General features: G+C 37.1%; 2 protein-coding genes across 2 annotated transcripts in view; one reads left to right on the top strand and one right to left on the bottom strand.

Annotated features, from left to right (window-relative positions):
* Nucleotides 1–3,669: 3,669 nt before the first annotated feature.
* LOC121330072 lies at nucleotides 3,670–5,241 on the bottom strand. Its single transcript, XM_041276340.1, has 2 exons — nucleotides 4,965–5,241; nucleotides 3,670–4,191 (listed from the first exon to the last, which is right to left on the bottom strand). The coding sequence occupies exons 1-2, from the start codon at nucleotides 5,239–5,241 to the stop codon at nucleotides 3,683–3,685; spliced, it is 786 nt and encodes a 261-aa protein (XP_041132274.1). The 3' UTR covers nucleotides 3,670–3,682.
* Nucleotides 5,242–10,404: 5,163 nt separating this feature from the next.
* The window catches only part of LOC121330071, a 34,781-nt gene continuing 24,828 nt past the window's right edge, over nucleotides 10,405–20,357 (top strand). Inside the window, exons 1-2 of the mRNA XM_041276339.1 lie at nucleotides 10,405–10,599; nucleotides 13,818–13,956. Coding sequence (XP_041132273.1) covers nucleotides 10,405–10,599; nucleotides 13,818–13,956 — 334 coding nt within the window. The remainder of the gene's footprint in view (nucleotides 10,600–13,817; nucleotides 13,957–20,357) is intronic.

Here is a 20,357-nt window from a genome sequence, read left to right as displayed (position 1 = left end):
TTCCAGCAGCAACATACTAGATACTACAGAAATGCTGTGGGCATGTACAGCTATGCTGTGGGCATGTACAGAAATGCTGTGGACATGTACAGAAATGCTGTGGGCATATACAGCTGTGCTGTGGGCATGTACAGAAATGCTGTGGACATGTACAGAAATGCTGTGGGCATATACAGCTGTGCTGTGGGCATGTACAGAAATGCTGTGACCATGTACAGAAATGCTGTGGACATGTACAGAAATGCTGTGGGCATATACAGCTATGCTGTGGGCATGTACAGAAATGCTGTGGTACAGAAATGTACAGCTATGCTGTGGGCATGTACAGAAATGCTGTGGGCATGTACAGAAATGCTGTGGGCATGTACAGATATGCTGTGGGCATGTACAGAAATGCTGTGGGCATGTACAGAAATGCTGTGGGCATGTACAGAAATGCTGTGGGCATGTACAGAAATGCTGTGGACATGTACATAAATGCTGTGGGCATGTACATAAATGCTGTGGGCATGTACAGAAATGCTGTGGGCATGTACAGAAATGCTGTGGGCATATACAGCTATGCTGTGGGCATGTACAGAAATGCTGTGGGCATGTACAGCTATGCTGTGGGCATGTACAGAAATGCTGTGGGCATGTACAGAAATGCTGTGGGCATGTACAGAAATGCTATGGGCATGATCAGCTATGCTGTGGGCATGTACAGAAATGCTGTGAGCATGTACACCTAGAATTTTAGGATTGAGATATAATTTCATAAAACTAAAAAAACTAAAAAAAAAAACTATGAACATAATTTAGATATTTTATTTAACATGATGAAATCAAAGAAACTACAAAAAGATATCGCAAAAGTACCAGAATCCATATTAGACGTACAGTATTTCATGTTAGATTTCGAAATGTCACATTTTTCAATTTTTGTCAGTTTTTCATTAAGTATATGGAACACTACAAAGCAGCATGTAATTCAACTTTAACGTAACATTATTCAACAGATTTCATTTAACTTTATGAATCAAAATGAGTTAATTTCATAGGGCGATGCACAACTTTTGGCCATGGCTCTACGTACAGTACTTCTCCATATGCTGTAGGATTTCCTCAGGGAAGTTTCCTAATGCCTGAAAGTTGAAATAGTTCCTCCTCTACCGTTGTTTGTTATATTTCCACACAGCTTGCTCCTCTAGGTAGAAAGACTTCAAGCAGTATATTGAATGCATAAATCATCTGCCAGCATTCTGCAGCATTGATTGGTGTTTTACAATTAAGGGAATTCTCAAAACAGTTTTCAAGTTTGATGTTCCAAATAAGACACAATACATCCTGTCGAGAGAAATGTGAAAACAAAAAGCAAAATTCTCAGAAGTGTAGCTTTTAAAAGCTTTTTTGTTTTTTCACTACCTTGGCTGGACTTCATCTGTGTAGACTCATTGGACATGTCCAGACACAGGCTCTAATAAAAGTTCCATTTGGAAGGCTGTATTTCCTGATGTGTGTGCACTTTCTCTGCTATACTGATTGGTGAAGCATACCTTGAACAGCACACAGAAAGCTGACTCCTTCGTTAAAAAAACAGGAGGCAATTATCACCTGATCCCCCCTTCTACCGCCCTGTGACTTTGCTTCGGAGTGGGCCACAGTGCAGCACTGCTCCCTTGCTTTGTACTTGACCAGTAGTGACCTGTACAAATACAGGACTAAGACACTGCTTTTACCAATGCATCTCTGAATTATTTTACACCAGGAAAATAATCTATTAGAGGATGCAAACCTTTGGTACTGTTTCAGGGCTTCAGATCCTGCTCTGGACAAACACGATTATAACGAACAGTGAGAAGACGCGCTGTTATTGGCACTGCTGCTTCCCTTCAGAAGTGTGCAGGCTGAAGCATACACCTGGATGCAGATTGTGTGCTCTGTTTGTTTTTATTGGGAGCTAGATATCTATACAGTATTGTTCTAATGCGTGTGCTGTCTTATTCATAGGGTATACCCTGAGAATTGCTTGGTCACCAGGTCAGCAACGATAAAATAACGTATGACACCTGCTTTACTTATTTCTGTTTCTTATTCTGAGGATATCACTTCGATGTCACAATGTTCTTTTCTAATATTCAGAGTACCAAACTGACTCTCTGACCATTGCTCTTTAATTTCAGGTTCCAGAACATGAAATAGTGAAGGATTATAAAGCAAATGGACCGAATGTTAGAGCTATTGCTGCTGGCAAAGCATTTTACCATTCCCGGGCCCTAGACAAATGACATTATTGAATGCATCCAGATTCCCCTACTTTAGGATCAAACCTTGAACTATTTAGATGCTTCTTTTGAGATTTCCAGGTGCCGTTGAATAACAATTTTACAAGCCTCTTCATCGGACATTAAAGCAAAAGGATCAGTACAAGGACATGGCTTTAGCTGGACCTAAACATCAGTTCCCACTTTTTCAACCTGCAGTCAGCTGTTAAATATTATATATATATGTATTTTCTAGGATATCTACATATTAGGACAAACGTGTTTTAACTTTAATAATGCTAAGGGTTCATGAATGTCATTGGAATGAAGTAATAACACAGGTAGCTTAAGCTGTTTGTAACACTGAATAATTGCAGTTAATTAGTCTGTGATGCTGCACCAGCACACAGGCTGTCATGACCTTCTGAATGAGCTGATTAGAAAAGAAAACTTAAAACATGCAGTTTCTGAAACACGGATGATTATCAATCTGTCTTTCCTTAAAGTGTTTCAAATATCATATTGCTTCCCGCTGGCACTAGGACACTTCCAAAAAGGGTATTATAGTTATAGGCAAAAACAAACCATTGGCTGATACTGCACTGTTTGCCTAGTCACTGCCTCCAGTCGAGTTGCAATTGCGTCTAGGATTTAAGATCTCCTGTAAAAGCAAATAATATGTTGCGAAGAAACTAGTTATTTTTTCTATTTTGCTGTCAAGAACGGTCATAATTTTGTTAGCTATGTCTCCTTTAAGAGAGGATAGGCATTACAGCACATGGCTGTTAAAGACCTGCCATGCTTTACATGCCCCACTTTTAAATGTTTAAGGTGGTCTAAGATGTTTCCACAGGCAATAACTGAAGCTGTCAATTGATTTAGTCAGTCTTTGATTCTTCAGTAAAACATTAATTTCTGAAATCGAGATTCTGGTACCAGTATGCAGTGTTTGCTAATTTTAAATGTGCCAAGTGCAAACTTTAAATCAGAGTACCTTCTGTGAAGCAGGATAGGGAAATCACAATGCCTCACACTTCCTAAAGATATTATATAGTACAAGCAGTGTGTGTATTGCCCAGCAATGGACTGGTATGAGCCACATTCCTGCAGGCTTCCCATGATTCCTGCATTATGCAGAAGTCACCAGTAGGTTTATAGATACATGGGATATTGGAACAGAAAAAGTCTTAAATTGTGCTGTTAAAATAACCACAGAAGAAAAAAAAAAAACTCTGTGTGTGTGTGTGTGTGTGTGTGTGTGTGTGTGTGTGTGTGTATATATATATATATATATATATATAATATCGATATATATATATAGTATAATATATATCTATAATATATAGTATGTAAACTGCATTAAATGTCGATTATAATTGTTTACAGCTAATAAAATTCTATACTAAACATTCTATATTATGGCCTATAATTCTTTACAGTCATCTGCTTGTCTGGCAGAGAGCTGAATCAGTGCAGGGCGGGGAGGACTCCTCAACTTTAGACTCAACCAGTTGTTGCTCTCCAAGGTCCTGCTCAATGGTCTGGCAAGCTGCGTGGCTGAATGTCCGACTGGGCTGGCCTGCCATCACCCCCACCAGGGAGCCGAGATGTTGGGTGAGCTCCCGGAGGGACGAGGCAATGGGATCTAAGGCTGACTCGATCCTGTTTCCACAGTTAGTGATGGCTGTACGGATCCCATCCAGTTCCTCATGAAGGTTGCCGAACTCCTTTACTTTGTGGGTGTTCTGTAAGTCCAGTGGGGAATGAGAACCCAGTGAAGGAAGTTGTGGGCCTGGCCAGACCTGTGGAGACTGTTGAATAGGCCCCTTGTTTGGACCAGGAGGGAGAGTGTAGGTGGATACAGCTATGATTCTTGGAGAAAGTCCCAGGGAATCAGATATAGAGGTGGCTGTTGATTGTGCAGCTGTTTGTGAGGGTCCAGGTCGAGCTAAAAAATAAAAAATAATAATAAATTCAATTAATTCTAAACAGTGTGATCCAATTAAATGATCCAATAAAATACAGGGCACAGAACTGCATTTTGTTTACCAACGAGAAACATGGTAAATGTACTTTAAATATTGTATTGATAATGTACCTTTGTAGCTTTTTGTTGAGTTATTGGGGTAAAAAAGAATCACTTGAAATAGATTGTTGAAATCTAGATACATTTAGATAAGCTGTTCATACCTTACCATTGCTTTAAAATATATTTGCCCTTTCCCATCTTTCAATGTAAACCTTAAGTATAGATTACTCTTCAATTAAACAGCGGTTATATGCATGCATCTACCGTTTTCTGACTTGACATATGGGTCACCTGTGGACAGAACTGATATACCCAGCCAGGTAGATAATGATATACTATCTGACGGGATGCATTTTCTTTCTTATTATTCCATTAAGTTAATAGTCTGCCTTCTTATGTGCAATGCAGTTACTCAGAGCTTGTGAGAGAAGACCCTTTCCTCTTTGTTTGAACAAGTGTGTCTGAATAAAAGGAATGTGGAATTATTATTGTATAAACATTTCTAGGCTTGTGTTTCATAACGAAAAAGCATGCGTGTTTGAGTGACGTTAAATACCTGGCTTAAACATGTGACCTGGCTACTCACAATTTAAGATAAGGATGTCTGGGGATAGTCAGGAACATCACCCTCGGTTGGCATTTCTTATATAAGCATGTGTACTCCTTGCTTTGGTACAGATATTTTCACTTACCTCTTTTTCTAGATCTCCTTTTAAATTCCCTGTATTCTTTTTTTGCTGCTGAGGACACATTTTCATATTTCTTTTTAACTTCCTGAAGGGTTCTTTTCACTGAGGTGTTTCTTGTGTTAACAGATTCTGTTATTTCTTCCCAGTGTTTTTGTTTCAGGGCAGATGTCACCCCAGGATTAAACCTGCTGGTTAAAATGTATTTTCGCTTTGCATATTCCTGTAACAGAATTACTTTCTCTGCCTCTGTCCAGTTTGGATTCCTTTTCTTTTCTGCCATGTTTGTTTGTGTGGTAAATAGTGGTTAAAAACGAAAGAACATCATGTTGCCATGGTGACAGGTTGATAACGTGGCCAGTAAGCGCCTCAACCATTGGCTAGAAATAATGACATCACATGCACTTAAGGACTGTACCTTCCCTAAGGAGAGTAATTACAGTGTATTGTGCAGCACTAAGTAATCCCCTTAAGTGTTTAGCTTTAGTGACGTGCATAAGGAGGTTTATGCAACTAGTCCAATTATTTTCCTTGCATTGAATTTTTAGAGCCTTGGGAGAGTATTACATGAAACAAAAACCCTAACAGAAAATGCTGTGTGTTAGCCCCCGTAAACCTTGTCTCAGTAAAGAGAGGTATTGTCAGTGTGACACTGCAAATCTTTATACAGTATAGTGCATACACCCAAAGAAACTATCTACACTGGGGTCTATTACCATTAATTACAACTGGTCTAAATATGGAAAACACATTCAATAAATCACTAAATTGTATTTTTTTTTTTTTTTTTTTTACATATTTTTACCGACAGAAACACACTACTGATGTTAGATGTTTGATTTCCACAATCTTGGTACACAAGCTTTAATTATGCCAGTGTGGGGTATTTGTGCACTACTGTGTCGTGTTTTTGACAATACAGTTACGTACCACTGTCCTCAGGTTGGTTGATTAGCACTGATTTGAATCCCACAGCCCAGGATAAAGTTTTAACCACATGTTCTTTGCCTCAGTTGAAAGGTTTAGATCCCTTGCTTTTCAAGGCAGGAGCTGTGTGCTCAAGGTCTTCTTGGTATTGTACTAATAAGGTCAGCTCCACTCAGGCCTTCTCTGCAGAAGAATGTTCCTGTCTGGTTTCTTCATGGGTCTTTAGCTAGAAGATACATTTCTCATTCAGAATGCAGAAGCAGCAGCTTTTTTTTTTTTGTCAGACCTCCTCTATTCTCTTCATACTTGTATTATCGTCACTACAGAGACTATGCAGAAAAATTATGTAGAGCAGTATATGCTGCAGTATAGTAATTTATTATATAATTAAAGGATTTAAAAAAAAAAAAAGTGAGCAAGGTTTATATTTCAACATCAGCACCTCCCTGTATGAAGAGGTCTTTTCACTGATTTGAAGTCACAAAGTTGACGGGCATGATGCATGTACAACAGACCTCACACACAGAGGGAGTTTTATGATGGCTCGCTCTCTGGCGAGAGCCTATTCAGTTTCTGCCCTGTTTGTGTGCTCACTGCTTATTAACCCTGGCCATTCTAATTTTGTTCACACACCAGGGGGTTAGTCATTTATATTACCAGAAGCATTAGGGCATTTGAAGTTCAAGGCCTATTCAGGCTAGTCTGAAAGGAATATGCTGTCAGTCTCAAAAAATGCTTAAGCCATATCTGCATATTCAGAACATTGCAATCTTATTTGGTATTCAGGGCCCCTCAATACAAGGGAGAGACAAACTGCAGACCTTGCAAAGCAAAAGAAAGAAGCTTTGAAAAGGTAGGAAAATAGAATTTACAATCTTGAACTCAAGATGCAAAAGACATAATATTAACATATGATTTAAATCTTGCCTTTTTCACTGTAAGGGAGTCTGGCTTGGTATTATTTTCAGACATTTCAAAATCAGTTTAGTAGAAATGCATTGAGGATTACTTGAGGGAAGCTTATGTTCATTTTTAACAGGTAGTTGTGAATACCGGATTTCTGAAAATCCACCTATGTAATGAAAGGTGACACTGTTCCTTTTTTAAAAATGTATTTCATGAATATATGTATATATAGGAGGCTGTGTGGTCTGGTGGTTAACGAAAAGGGCTCACTGTGTGACCTTGAGCAAGTCACTTATACTTTTTGTGCTGCATCTTTCAGGTGAGGCGTTGTTGTAAGTGACTCTGCAGCTGATGCATAGTTTACACACCTTAGTCTCTGTAAGTCGCTATGGATAAAGGCACCTGCTAAAATAACACATAATAATAAATAATAATAATAATAATATAATAATAATAATAATAATAATAATAATAATAATATGTGCAACCTCATTAGCTCGTGCAGCTGTGGAAAAGCATATTGTTTTATGAAAGAAATGCTATGTAGAGTTTATTTTAACAATGCTAAACCTTGGAGGTATGGCACCAATATTTACCCTGATGTAGGTCAATTGTTCTTCTCTTCTTATTTGAAATTTACAAAGTTTATATAGTTTTAACCCACCAGAAGGGAGTGCTCTAAGATTGACAGAATTTGTTGCATTGAAGACAATTTATGTGCAAAGAGAATACAACAGCATTCCATCCCTCAACCCTCTTTCCCCTTTAGATTTTGCCCCTGCTTAAGCATTTACATCAGGGGCAAGCAGTGACACGCAGAGTTTCCCACCATCAATTTACTTGACAGGCTGTCTTCTCCCTGTATTACATTACAGCCTTTTATCAGGGAGGTCTCCAAAAGAGATGTGTTGCATTGAAAGGTTGCTGTCACTGCAAGATTGCAGAGGGAAAAAAAAGTCACCTTTGATAGCCAGCTAGAAGCTTTAGGTATGAGGCTGCTTGTTTTTTCTATAGCTGTGATGGTATGAGTGCTTGTGTTTCTGTTGGGGTACGGATGAAACTCTTATTTTAAACTGAGTATTGAAAGGAGTTGCAGTCTTCCTGAGGAGCTATCAGTTGCAGTTTAAAGCTGACAGAAAGGGTTAGGATTATGATTAGTGGACCTGAGTTTAGTTCTTTCTTGGTAGTTGTTTTTCTCCTTGTCTCATCACCAGTTCTCTACAGTAATCACCATAGAGGGAAAAAAATGAGATATTTGTTTTTGTTTTACTGGTTATTGCAGGAACTGTGTATTCACAGGAGCAGGAACAACAGTTAGTCCTATATGTAAAGCAAGTTAACAATTGTAGTAGTTATCCAGAAGAAAAACAAGCATAAAGACTGACCCAGGCAGTCGACAGAGACTCTTAAAACGAAAAAATTTTTATGCCAGTTGGGTTTAATGATTCTTTTGATACTATACAAACATTATCAGTGTAGGCAATTGTAAGAGCCCAGCAAATTTGTTTCTTCTGTTAACATAAAAATGGAGTGGCGCTGAAGTATTAATGAACTGCTTTTTAAGCATGATCTGTATTTACTGTTGTGCCTTTTTATATTTTTTCTTCCTGTTATGGTATTCAGGACTGCTTGTCTCTCATGTTGACATGATCTGCAATTACATATTTATATAAGCACTGTTCTGAAATATTCAAACTGATTTCTAATCAGCTGTTAATCAAGGTTTGGTGCTTGTAGTATTTGATCTGCTAAAAGTAGTCGATCTGCTAAAAGTGTTCATCTCACTTGAAGAGGGCTTTGACAACATGCCATATTTATACAGTTCTCATTTTATATAGTCAGTTTCTGAAAAAAAAAAAAACTAAAGGATCCACACTGACTGTACAAGGATGGGCTATGTTATTATTTCAACATATACATTATATTCAGAGTCACTATTTGGTCAATCACCTACAAAAATAACCATTTCACAATTTGAGCATTTCAATTTTTTATTATTAATCATTTAAAAAGATTATTTCGATCTTTGAGTGCATTATTTTTCAAAGAACGAAACAGAAAAGAAGGCACAGCTTCTTCAGTCTTTGAATAAAGCAATATAATCAAATTGTGGAATGGGCTATAAGCAAATGCACAGTTCCTGAACATGTTTTGAAATGCTCAATCTGTGAATAGTAATTAATTCTGGCATGCGATTGATTAAAACCTCATTACATGATCAAACATAGGTCCAACTATTGCCCCTGTGACGTTGCTTACAGTCAATATTTTTTTTTACAAACTCAAATTGCATCATCACGCTGAGCGTCCTTCCTTTCTTCACACAACAAAGCAAAATGGCGGACAACAGAAAATCAGTTACATAATATACTACAAAACAAAGATGCTGCAAACACTAAAATCATCATAAAAACCTGTCTTTCAGTGTTTTCTGACTTTCTACAAAGCAAATCCAACTCGACGGTGTAAATAAATACGATGTTCACAAACTCAACGGACTCCTCTGAGAATTCCAGATGTACAGTTCTATTTAAAAAATACTGTAATAACTCTGCTCTGTGGACTTCAAAAAGTTACTTTCTTAAAAGATTCATAAAGCAAATATGGACGGCAGACCTTGGCTCATATTTGGAAACTAAAGGCCCTTCAAGAAGAATTGTAGTTAACTCCAGGGGACAATGACCTAAGCCTATGGCTTCAGGCATTATAGTCCCCTGTTGATCACTGTAGTTTTTCCCTCAGGGACCATAGTTTACCACTATACACCTCCTCTCCAATCCATATTTACTATATATATATATATATATATGTGTGTGTGTGTGTGTGTGTGTACATTCATTAATTAAGGTTGTACTTCAGGAATTGCTACTGGGTTGGCTTTCAATATGTGCTGTAGGCTTCTAGGCAGTGGATGACTTCTGTAAACAAGATTGATATTTGATAAATCTGTTACAGTGACTGGTTGTTTTCTTGTATCTGATTTTGAATATTATAATTCGTGATTAAAAGGTCTGAGAAGGTGGAGCCATTGAAAGGTTTGGTCTGTGGGTTAAGGCCCTGTCAGATGATTTAAAAACACTGCAGTAGCTTGTTAACGCATATGGATCTGATTGGGATTCAACAGCCTCACAATGAAGTTGTCACATGAACTGTTAGTGATCAACCTTTACATTGAAAACAGTTTTATTAAAATGCCTTCAGGCACAAGTTTGGCAGCTAACGTATGGTATCATTTTCATCAGCTTGTTGTCTTGCAAGAAATGTACATATGCAATGGTTTAGCTTTTTGACATCCTTAAATGTTATGAGCTGCCAATTGGGGTGATGCCTTATAAATATTGTTTGCTTTCTTATTTTCAAAGAAAACTAAGATCTACAGGGATGATTTATAAGTTTATAAGCAAGATGTACTTGTCTTCAATGGGGGAGCAGAAGAATGATATAAGAATGATTGGGAAAAATATATTGGTTATACTGGGCTTTTACCATACCAGACCCATCTATTTGATCTGTGTTCTTGATTAAAGATCCAAGCCCCTTAATTATAAGACTCAATTCCACAGCCTGTTTTCTTTTCAGGAAGGTCAATCTGCAAACTGCGGGATCAACAAAGATGAACAATAGAAAAGGCAGTGTGGGCATGAAGGTAGGTCATCATCACGTGACACTAGTATATGGCATATCCCAGGCTGTGGACAATAGAAAAGGCAGAGTGGCCATGAAGGTAGGTCATCATCACATGATGCCAGTATATGGCATGTCCCAGGCTGTGGACAATGCCGCTGTTGAAATTAAAGATATTCAAGAGGTATTCTGATTAATTAGTATTATTTTATCATAATACATTTTCGATGTCTGTACCGTTTAAAGGCATTATACTGCAGACACTGTCTAGTTCGAAATGTTTAATCCCAAATGTCTGTTCAGTACAAACACTGTTCGTTCTTTTTTTCAGGTGTATATTTAAGTGAAGCACAGTCCGTAGTTTTGTAATAGTTCGATATATTAGCGCATAGTGTTGTTTAATATGTTGTACAACAGGTAGTTACCTGAGTTTATGTTAATAAAATGAATGTTTCCAAACCAATCACCTCCTGTTATCACGTCTAAAAATAATTACAACAGATTATTATACTAATGGATTAAATTCACTTTTTGCTGTATTTAAAAAGCCGCTGCTGACGTGTCATTTACACTTATTGTCGTCCATGTACTAACAATTTACAGAGCTACGTATGTGTCGTTATTCAGTATAACAAAATAATTGATGTCAGGAAAAAGCTACAACAAGGCAGAAAGGGCATGACAAAGGTGTGACCTTAAATGGCTCATAATGGTTTATTGTCACACCCAAGTAAGTTAAGCCAGAGTTAAGAGGATATAGCAGAAGAAAGCATTTCGAAATCATGCATGTATTTGGATTGCATGGTTAATGATTGCAACCGTTCCTCCAGTCCGCTGCTGCCACATCGTTTCCCTTCCGGGTCAATGATTTAGTGTACTGTAGCTCCGCCCCCTTTCTAGATGGCTAACTTCCATCTAACCCTGGGAATTAATTGTCTGCCATCCTCTCCAGGGCACTCTGTTCCCTTTACACAGCACCCTCACAGGTTGGGTGGGAGATTTATCACCAAGAATCATTCTGTCTCTGTCACAGTCCCACATGGCCATTTCCACGGACAAGCGCTGCACAATCTGCTGGGAGGTTACTGTATTCACATGTTGAAAAGAGAGAAAACAAGAAACAGACAGGGACTTAACACTTTCTAAATGTCCGCAGGTAGGCTGTAGCAAGTGATAACATTCATACAGTTCCTGAATTGTTATCTAAAATCATTACCCTTCAAGGTTTGGAAAGGTCACTGACTAAAAGAAATAGGATGGATTTTTCAAACCAGATAACACTGAAGACCTTGGTAAAACTTAATGCAGTGTCAACAGAGGATAAAATGTAAAGATCACTATTGCCTTTCAGCAGTTCTATTTGCAGAACTTGCTAGTTTATGCTCCAGTGGCACCTTTTATTATTTAGAGTATTAAACTAAGGGATTATCAAATGTTCCCTCAAGAGTTTTTTTGCCAAAGCACTGGCGGTATGCGTTGGACATCCTATAATTGAATGTTTTATTGAGTAGCACCTAGAACAAGCTTGCATGTTTTGTATATTCCCTGTGGGTGTCATTTTATTTTTCACTGAATTTATTTGTTTAGTTTTTTCTTAAGTTTATGGCATATATTTAAAACCGTCTGAGCTGAATAAGCATGCTTCAATGGCAACTAGACCTGTGCATTCCCATGACAACACAATCTCCGTTGCAGGGACCTCAAAGCTGTATCAAGCTGAATGTGATTATGTATCTGTTTCACAAGTGTTTAAATTTAGCTTCTTAAAATTCCTTGCAAATGTCAGTCATCTGTGTTGATATTTGCAATTTACAGATGCAGGGAGCAGAGAAGCAATCTAGTGGCTATCTTGGATGAGTTCAGTAATGATACTTCTGTAGCCAATATAAAACAGTGTGCACAGAACCCCTACAGCAAAAGAGCTGCAAAGTAATGTGTTGCACTTTGCTCAGAACTGCTTACCTTGGTTTATAGATGGCTGTGATCATTGCTAGTTATGGGTGAGAAAACAACAACAAAACCTGCCTGAAGCACAAAGTGACCTTCCTACAGTTCTTATTTAGTCACGTTCGTCTTGTGTTTTCAAATAAGCTGTTATCTTGCTGCTAGCTGTTATATACTGTATTGAGAGCTATCTGATTTCACCTTCATCCCTTTTTAGAATACCAAGGATTCTTCCTCCAGGAAGTTTTAACATTCAGGATTTACAAAACGCAATAATTTATTTTTTTATTTTTGTCATTGTTAGCATGCAATATTGCAGTCCTGTGCACCTTGTTGTTTGTCTGCTGGGAAGGGCAGGAACTGCCTGGAGCCCTAGAGTAGACTGTGAGAGCTAAACTGGGTTTCTTAACCAAAAAAAAAAAGTGTCCCTGAATACTGGTCAACTTACAAAACATTAATATTTCCCTTTCGTGTCTTTTTTTATTTTATTTGCGTATGTGTTTTCAGTCTTTTGCTCGGAATTTGTTTTGCATTTCCAATTCCATCACTTTCCACAGCAAGAATCTGAAGGTGCTTTACATTAGCTAGTCAGTAACACCTCCTTGGCAACCCAGTTTATATTTAGCACAGGGTCACACAGACATCCTTAGGCCTGGAATTCCATAAACTGGGTGTCTAGTATGGTTCTTGCATCAACTAACTTGAATAATGGGCATAATTGGAGTCTCGATTGACTGTCTAAATTATTCAAACAAATCTTCTTATAGAGTATCAACAATAAACACATTCAATTCAACCTTGATTATCCAAAATGTGTTGCCATTGGAGTTAAAAAACGAGCTATTAAGTTCTATTCCCCCCCCCCCACCCCCCCCCAAAAAAAAAACATGCAAAGCTTAGGAACATTACAAAACGATGCTTCCACTGCAAGACAAACGGTAAGTGCTCTACTAATTCCCACTGTCTGATTTCTGTGGGGTTTTATGATTTTCAATTATCTTACTGTGTGTAACTCTTTCCCTGTTTAATATGTAAACAAACCTGACCTTTTTATTTGTTGTTGTTGCTTTCGTTCCACTTTTGCTTGTTAAAACAAGCTTATCACTTCTGACGTCCTCTCTGAAAGTAATTGCTGTTGTAGTATATAAATCCATTCCTGAGTTTTACATCTGTGCTCGCCCCCAAGTTTGCAATAAACAGTATTGGACTGATTTATTATTATAAACGTAACTTGGACTTTTTGGTTTACTGTTTGTGCAGAACATGTTTATTCCTTTTAAAGTTGCAGTGTCCATTTCTGTATATTTACAAATATGCCCGGCACAGATAAAATGTTTCCGTTAAAATATTATGCACATTTTTTAACTTAACGGTATTTTATTTTGTTGTGTTTTTAACTCAAATTGCTGTTGGTTGCATTTTTAAACAATTTTTGTAACACTAAATCTGCCTCATTAGGAATGTCGTTGTGGAGATATATTTGAACAGTCTGCCCAGATGAATGAGACTGAAGAATTTCCAAAGGCAATCAACATTCCGTCTCGCTTCCATAGCTCTGTGGTTCCTTTACCGCTCTTGAAATCTAAAAGGCTTACAGGTGAGTCCTGGGAACGTCCATTTTCTCCAAAGAAAGTGCTTAAACAGTATAGCTATGGCCAACAGTTTTGCATCCCTTAGAATTTTAGAATTGAGACATAATTACATACATATATATATATATATATATATATATATATATATATATATATATATATATATATATATATATATATATATATATATATATATATATATATGAACAGAATTTAGATCTTTTATTTAATGTCATGTAATCAAAGAAACTATAAAACGATATCACAAAAGTCTACCGGAAGCCATAAGAGTAGGACAGCATTTAAGATTTCGAAATGTCACATTTTTTTTGTTTTTTTCGGTTTCTCGTTAAGTACGTGGAAAACCACAAAGTGGTATGTGATTCTATATGTAGCATTATTCAATAGGGTTCATTTGACTTTATGAAACATGTGTTAATTCGAGAGAGGTTCTAGTTGTCAAAGACCACATGATTAGATCTACTGTAATGTTGGAATATGTTAATAAGGAATACATGTCTGGGTGCCCCAGCATTCCGCTGTTACTCGTGCTCCTTGAGAATGTTGAGAACTTGTGCCTTGTGTTATTCCTTGAGGATGTGATTATCTCATGGTATTACCCACCCCTACCTGCCCTTTTATCTTATTCATACTCGGTCATGCTGCAGGGGTGTGCACTAACATTTTTTCAGCAGTTGCTTTAAAAAAAAAAAAAAAAAAAGACATTTTTATGGTGATTAAACTGACAAAAACTGCATATTGTAACATATTATATTCTACAGAAAAGTAATCCTTTTTTCCTGTGAAGGCAAATACAATAATCCAGAGGCATATATCATTAAACTCCTGCAACACTGTTGATAATTTTCCAAAGTTCCTATTGGGGTGGCTCTCTGGATATAAGTAAATACTGAAATGTATTGGGATTTTTATTTGTGTTTGACAAACAGACATGTCTTTTCTCTGTTAAAAGAAAGCTGATGTGATGTGAAAAAAGCAGAACTGGTTTTAAAAATAGTTGCACATATTATATTAATTATTGGCAAGTGTTAAATGCTGTAGGCTTTGTTATATTCTGACCTCCTTAGCTTTAGATCTTCATTATAAGACCCATGTGACAAGCTGGCGAGTGGTGACATCAGGCCAGTGCAGGAACAGAAACAAAAGCACCAGTGCTGCAGGGCAAAAGGCGATGCGGCGCCGTTTATTCAAACACAAAAATAAAATACAAGATTTTAAGAAAAATAAACACTCACAGAGCACAGAAAATAAATATTTAAACCAAAACAAATCTCATAAACTAAAACCATAGGTTAGACTGGACAGGTTGCTTTCACTGATCCTATGTTTTAGTTTTTAAACTTTCGACTCTCCTCTCGCTCTCCCGTTCCTCCTCCAAACACCCACCCAGAGTGCCGAGAGCTGCAGGCTTTTATGCAGATGACCATCTCCCGATTAGCAACAATTAATCACCTAATTAATTTGGGAGATGGCCACCTTCTGCACAAGGTTTTTTAAATTACACTGGCAGAGGACAAGCTGCCAAAACACATGCACACACACAGGGCTTTCATCGTCATTTAAATAAATAATAAATGGCAGAAATATGCACTGTAATGCAGGTAAAAATGATTGTAATGTTAATAATAGTAGCTAGTTTAATTTAGATCATTATTATTACGTATTTGTTTAAACTGGTGGTGTACACACGAGCCTCCACTGTTTGTAGCACTATTTATAAATGTGTCTTTTTTAAAGAGGGTTTCTGAAATAAGAGAAGCAATTCTATGCATGGTTAGCTTTTTATTTGCTTTTGCAATTGAGAGAGTACAAAAAGATGACTGTATTTTTTTTTCTTCATACTTTCTTTTTTCTTTTTTTTTTTTTTTTTTGCTTCTGTGCTAGCCTAACTGATTATTTCTGCTGCCTTGTGGGTTTGAATTGCTGTTCTGACAGCTAAGCCATGACCCGTTTAAGGAGAATCGCAGGTCATCTGGCTTGCCTTTTATCCCATATACAGCACTGAAAAATATTACTGTATATTTATTGCAGATATATAAAAAAATATGCAAGATAGATACATTGGTTTAATAACACCAGTTTTGATTCTCTAGCAAATCACAACTTAATCTTGATTTTTGTTATAATCTGGGAACTGGTGTCATAGAACCTGCTCCTATGACAGAATGCAGAAAAAAAACGCCTTTCATGCCCATTTGATCAACCTTTATTCCCGGCAGCTGACATTCAGTGGTGTCTGCTTCAATCCAGTTTCATAGCAAGTTTTCCGGTCACCTCAATGCCAGACCCTAACTTTACTCATGAATCAAAAGACTTCCTCCCCAGCGCAATGATCTGGTTTAGCCTTGTTCATATGCTTCCCTCGTATGAAAGCGTGTTTCATCAACAGAAGAGCTGCAGAGATGGACCCAGCATTACAGTAAGTGGTTTTCAGCTTTTGATGCCACAAATTAACTGATGTGGCTGCAGCATGTATCAAAACCTGTGGTGACAAAACTTGTTGCCTTGTGTGTTTCTCACTGATTTGTAAATGACTTGGATGAAGCCATTCATTCAGTTAAACATTCACCTTGGAAGGATGTGGGACCATTATGGGTTTACAACCCAGAGGAGAGATAACAAAGACTGTCGAGAGAACGGCAGCTTATAAGGGCACGCGAGGCCTAGTGGCTTGATGATGTAATGCAGAACTACCAGTTTCTTTGGCAATTCATTTGAACCAGGACATTTACTATCAGAAAATTTGTCTCCGTTTTACTTAATAGACTCTGTGGGCTCAGCACCATACAACAAAAGTTTAATAGCCATCTGCCTCCTTAAAAAAAAAAAAAGTTGTGTTTACACTCATTATAATAAACAGGGAAACTGTGGTGGCTGCCCACAGCATACCAAGAACTCATTGCAGACCCCATTTTAGGCTGGATGCTTTGGGAACACGGTGCCCTGTCTTGTTCATTCAGTGTTTTTGATAATGTAGCCAGGACAAATCAAACTTTCCAACATATATATATATATATATATATATATATATATATATATATATATATATATATATATATATATATAGAGTTATATTATTTTTTTTTTTTAATCCTTAGCTCTAATGGCTAAGTTGAAAATATATTATGGTCAAAATTTCTCTGTGTTTATTTCTTGGGCTTCATCACCCCAGGCTCGACAATTTGCCTGTCAGGGTTCAGTTTCCTTGATAAATCTATCTAATGAGGATAGGAAACGGAAACACAGCTAAATTATACATCATTGTTGTAGTCTAAGGAAGTCTCTGGAGGTCTCATAACTGACCTAGAAACCTTTCAGCTCCCCTTAACATAGCCTTGATTGACGTTTCTAATTTATTTCCTAGGCCCCCCTCTTGTTGTTGCAGCTGTACAGATGGGATACAGTGATACACACTTGTACTATATAGAATTGTTACATAGAATTGGTGATTGAACTAAGTATACACAGCTGTGGTAAATAATATTGCAATACAATAGAGAGGGCAGCAACTCAACCTCCAAGTGAAGGAATCCTTCTTAACCAATGAGAGGGTTGTTCTTCTGGAGCTCTGGTGTCTAGACTGGGAGCTACTGTACATGCTTACTGTACTCTAGTGGGAAAACCCAAGCTTTACTGTAGCAGAATAAAACATTCGTTCCTTTCCTGTCAAAATCAAAGCCTTTAAACTGCCTTTATGAGCCTGTTGTGATAAACACAGCTGTTGTTTGGAGTGACCAACACAAGATAAGATGTGTCTTTATCCTTTGTTTTACTGTTAAAATGATCTGCAGATTGTGGCTCCATTAATCTCCATTAAAATAGTTTATTTGAAACTACGTAGCATGAAAGAAGCTGTAATAGCATTTGTTATTGTTGTTGTTGTTATTTACATACATTATTTACGGGATATGAATACAAGACCAATATATTCTCACCGTACAGCACTCAAATTGTTCAATCTATTTTAAATGCGTTATCTGTTAAAATGGGCCCTGAGGTTTTGCAACAAGCTCTTTAGTTAAATAAAGCACAGTTGCAAAGACTAGTGATTGTGGGAATATATATTTAGTGCTTCATACAATCGGTTGTACACATTAACTGTGTTACTTTGCTTTGGATGCACTGTTTTAATGCCAGTTGTTGTAAAAATGAATGAGTGATGACTGAAAACTACCGATCACAGTGGGTTCTCCTAACTTTACGAACAGGTTTATTTGAATCTAATACTTGAACATTGACATTGAATTGGCTTTGGGAAATGATTGCTTATTATCAGTCCCAAAACATAATATCAGCACCTATTATAAGCTTATGACTGCAACCAATGTGTTTAACACCCTGATTGAACAAAATAACAAGCAATACTAAATAGAAGTTAATTTAGTGGGAAATAGTTTCATATATTCTATGACATACCAGTATTAAATGGATGACACAATCTGTTCACTGTTGCAATAGTGTAGAATATTTCACTTAAAAATAAAACACAAACTAGGTAACTACACACCAATAAGTCTGAATTCTATTATACGTAAACTTATAGAAACTATAATAAGATCCAAAATGGAAAATTACCTCTATGGTAACAGTATCCTGGGAGACAGTCAGCATGGTTTTAGGAAAATGCGATTGTGTCTAACTAACCTGCTAGATTTTTCATCGGCAATGGATAATTGCAAAGCATATGACATGGTTTATTTAGATTTCCACAAGGTTTTAGCTCCTCTGCTCTTCCTAATCTACATTAATATCTTAGATGCTGGTATAGTAAGCAAACTTGTTAAATTTGCAGACAACACAAAAATAGAAGGAGTGGCAAACACAGTTGCAGCAGCAAAGGTCATTCAAAATGATCTAGACAGCATTCCTTGCAAGCATCTGTAAAAAAATAAATAAATAAATAAATAAAAACTAATTCTTGCAGGTTGCAGCGGTCTTCTATCCAGGGTTTATGTTTGCTCATTTCCTCTCGAAGTTTGATTTTCCAGCTGTATTACCACTTACGGTTCAGCACATCTCTCACTTTCTATTATCGGCTGTGCTGCTGTGGGTAGATTACTGTCAGAGGGGTTTGGGGTAACAACAGCTACTAAAGCCCATGTTTCTTTGTAGATTGTGGAATGTGCATTAGAATTCACTCAGTTACCTACTGTAATACCACCATGTTGACAAAAAAATAATGAACCAGCGGTGGGTGGGGGCTGGGAATCAGGAAATCTTACATGTATTGCCATCCTGTTTGTGTTTTTACATAATGTTTGTGCAGTGTGTAGGAATGTTGTGCCCGTCAGGTACAAAGCTGGAGATTCTGCGGACTGTACAAGCTGGGTATCAGTATGCTGAACACGTGTCGACTCGCTGATAGCTTTTCAGTTTCTGTTTGGGAATAATAAGTTACTTGGTGTTTCGGTTGCTAATACTAAGAATGGCTAATCTCCGCCGAGGAGGGTCTATGAGAATTGGACAGCATCAAAAAGCCACTTGCATTTTTATCTCTGGTTTGAACTATTTTACCGACATACAGAGAACTTCAGTTTCTGCTTTCAGTATAGTGTGTGGGTTAATGTTTTGGTTACGTGCAGCCAGTACAAGCTATTTATAAGCACTTTCTTATAAAACGTGTATAGACATCTATAGACATATTTTATTGTTTTCACAAGATAACATCAATCCATTATCAGTGTACAATAAACACAGCACAAATATCAGATTTTTAATAAAACCAGGAATTATTGCGGTATGTTGTATGTTTCTTTTTTGTTTTAACCCCTAGGTTTTGTTTTTGTTTTTTTTACCAATTTTGAAATTACCTTTTTATATATATCGCCTCATTGCTGCAACACCCTTACTGTCAAGCCAATTGGAAATCCTTACCCGATAAACCAAAGCTATGGATTTAAGCAAGTTACTAACCCTTCGATATAAAGGCCCAGCTTGTGGTCGCTAAAGAACTAGCCCCTTCCAATTTTCTTCCTAACCATGCAGGAGTGCAATAGCCAATTGCAGTGTTCCCTATGCGAAAATGGGGGGAAAAAAAGCTTTCAAGTAACTGTCAATTTTTAAAACAGCAAAACTAAGCAAAAAGTTATAACCCTAAAGTAATATGTAGGTGCTGTTTATACTTATCTTATACTCAGATAATAATCCTTTTTATTTTTGTATTTTGTATGCTGTATTTTGTTTCAAGTGGTTTTTAACCATTTTTTTTTAATGTGGGTTGCCACACAAGTGTGCACTTGAGACATCATTACCTTTAATGGAAAGAGCAAGACCATGACTCACTTTAGAGATACATCTTATCTCACAGTTTCAATTTATTGCTGAAGTGGTTTCAGGCATACAGCATCTTATTGAAGATTCATAATGGACGCATTTTAGATTGCAT

Source organism: Polyodon spathula, chromosome 17, assembly GCF_017654505.1.
Source record: "Polyodon spathula isolate WHYD16114869_AA chromosome 17, ASM1765450v1, whole genome shotgun sequence".
NCBI lineage: Eukaryota > Metazoa > Chordata > Actinopteri > Acipenseriformes > Polyodontidae > Polyodon > Polyodon spathula.
The sequence above is the reverse complement of the archived record's forward strand: the minus strand, read 5'-3'. Positions and strand labels throughout refer to the sequence as shown.

Excerpts from the sequence above, each read along its gene's own strand:
- LOC121330072 (XM_041276340.1), bottom strand. The coding sequence starts at position 5,241 with ATGGCAGAAAAGAAAAGGAATCCAAACTGGACAGAGGCAGAGAAAGTA. Across the intron at positions 4,192-4,964 it reads AAGGAGATCTAGAAAAAGAG|CTCGACCTGGACCCTCACAA; the intron begins GTAAGTGAAAAT and ends TTTATTTTTTAG.